This window comes from Elephantulus edwardii, unplaced genomic scaffold, assembly GCF_000299155.1.
Source record: "Elephantulus edwardii isolate Elephantulus edwardi_28Jun2011 unplaced genomic scaffold, EleEdw1.0 scaffold00085, whole genome shotgun sequence".
NCBI classification, from domain to species: Eukaryota; Metazoa; Chordata; class Mammalia; order Macroscelidea; family Macroscelididae; genus Elephantulus; species Elephantulus edwardii.
Window position 1 is genome coordinate 5,296,050 of NW_006399835.1, and position 2,371 is coordinate 5,298,420.

A 2,371-nucleotide genomic window follows, 5' to 3' on the forward strand; every position below is an offset into this window, starting at 1 on the left:
GTGCTGTTGAGTCAACTATGACTCATAAACGCTCTATCAACAACAGATCTGAATCTTGCCCTATCCTGTGTCATCTTGAAACAATTGAAAGCGCCATGAAACAGTTGAAAAACCATGGCTTGCATAAGCAGCACTTTGTTTTTTAAAATGACATCCTTACTCTTTGACTCTTTCGGGGTGTTTTATGGAATTTTTTTTTATTTTTATTTTTTTATGTGCTGGTTGTAGATAGGGGTTTGCACAAAACAGGTAGTTCAAATCAACCAGCTGCTCTGTAAGAGACAGATGGGTCATCTGCTCCCTCATAGTATAGCCTCAGAAAACCTGCTAGACTGTCAGCTTTGAAGTCGTTCCAACTTGACAACAGTGAATGACTGAGTGAGTGAGTTTTCTTGATGAAACATGAATAAGTTGTTTTACAATTAGCATATATTTTTAATGTGCTTAAACATTATTATGTTTTTCAGTTACATTTTTCGGTTAAGCTGCACGCGATTGGGACAGTGGGCCATTGGCTATGTGACAGGAGATGGCAACATCCTACAGACCATACCACATAACAAGCCCTTATTTCAAGCTCTCATTGATGGCAGCAGAGAAGGATTGTAAGTTTGAAAATGTGAGACTTAGGGTTACTATTGCTTATAATTTTGAAAAATAGAGACTGCTTTATGTAGTAAAGAGTAATGTTAGTGAAATAGATGATCTGGCTGGTATTTTTGTTTTATTTGGAACACCAAGAAATGGTTGCTCGTTGTATTCAATGTTTATTTTGTAAACTAGACATTTTCAAGTAACCTAATGCTGTGAAGCCAACTTTATATTAAAGCAAATGAATTCAACACCATATGATAATTTTTTTACAGTTTTTATAGGGAAAAAAAAACTGATCACTGGTGATAGTTTGAAACTCAGTAGAAAACGATATGTATGTTGCTGTTGCCATATGTCCCGCACAATCTATGCTCATAATGACTGTGAAACAGAGTAGAACACTTCATAGGGTTTTCTAGGCTATCTAGGTTTTCTAGGGTGTCTTACTAAAGCAGATAAAGTGGTTTGTTTGGGGTTTTTTCGTCATAAAGCCACTCGGTAGATTTGAACAAGCATTTAGTCTTTACGGTAGCAGGGATGCTTATGCATATATACTGTGTCTGTTGTGTGCCCTAAAGTTGGTTCCTACTCATAGCAGTCAGAATAGAACTTCGCTATAGTATATTTTGGGCAAATATGTTATCAAAGACCTCTTCATAAAGAGCAAAGATGTTAGTTTAAGCACTAAGGTGTGGCTTATCCAAGTGATGGTATTTTTAGTCGATTCGTATGTGTATGTGAACAATGAACAAGAAGATTAAAGAATTATTGATACATTTTAATTGTGGTATTAGTGAAAATTATTGATTATGCAATGGACTACCAAACAAATAAACAAATCTGTATTGGGGAAAAATGCAGCCAGAGTGCTTCTTACAAGCAAAATTGGTGAGACTTCATCTGACATACTTTGACATAATTTAAGAGGAACCAGTCCCTGGATAAAGATACAGTGCTTTTAATGTTGGAGGGATAACAAAGTACACTTAACAGAGATGGAATATCACAGTGATTTCAACAATGGTCTTGAACATTATGGAGATTGTGAGGATAGTGCAGACCATGGTAAGGCTTAGATCTCTGCATAGAGTTGTTATGAGTCAGTGAATAATTGTGGATAGCTAACAACAGACACTTAGGGAGCTCTTGTGGCTTAGTGGTCAGCACTGCCAACCCAAAGGCAGTGGACATGGTGCAAATCTACCAGCTGTTCCATAGGAGGAAAATGAGCAATCTCCTTCCATTCAAATTACTGCCTTTTGAAAAAAAACCTTCTGGAGGATCACATGAGTCTGTCTAACTCCCTGTGGTATGTAACAACAATAGATTGTTGCCTTTGCTATAATATTACAATAACCATGTGCCATGTCTTTTCTCCCAGAGAATGACAGTGAGTTTGAACTGCTAGCCTTTAAAAGGCAGCAGCTGAGTTAGCAGTGTCACACTTCTAAATCTGTATAGAAGGAGATTCCCTGTCTTCTCCCAAAGCACCTGGGGGGTTGAAATAGCTTTTCCTTTAGAAGCCTGATGACACTACATCATCAGGTCTCCTTAAGTCTATATTATAAGGTAATTCTTAAAAAACTTTTCTTGTCTTGTGCTCACGGATTGCAAGCTTTGCTTTTTACTAGTTTGAAGATATTCTTCTCATCCTTTCTTTCCTCCTCCCTTTTCAGTACTTTTCTTTTTGCATCTTCTGTCCTTTTATTTTAGCACTAGTAAAAATTTATATTTGAGGATTATATAACAATGACAATGTTCAATTTATCTGCTATTA

At 36.6% G+C, this 2,371-nt stretch overlaps 1 protein-coding gene across 1 annotated transcript in view; it reads left to right on the forward strand.

The window, feature by feature from the left end:
* Positions 1 to 2,371, forward strand: part of CBLB (Cbl proto-oncogene B, E3 ubiquitin protein ligase) — a 326,116-nt gene that overhangs the window by 200,881 nt on the left and 122,864 nt on the right. Inside the window, exon 6 of the mRNA XM_006890001.1 lies at positions 468 to 605. Within this exon, the coding sequence (XP_006890063.1) occupies positions 468 to 605 (138 nt within the window). The remainder of the gene's footprint in view (positions 1 to 467; positions 606 to 2,371) is intronic.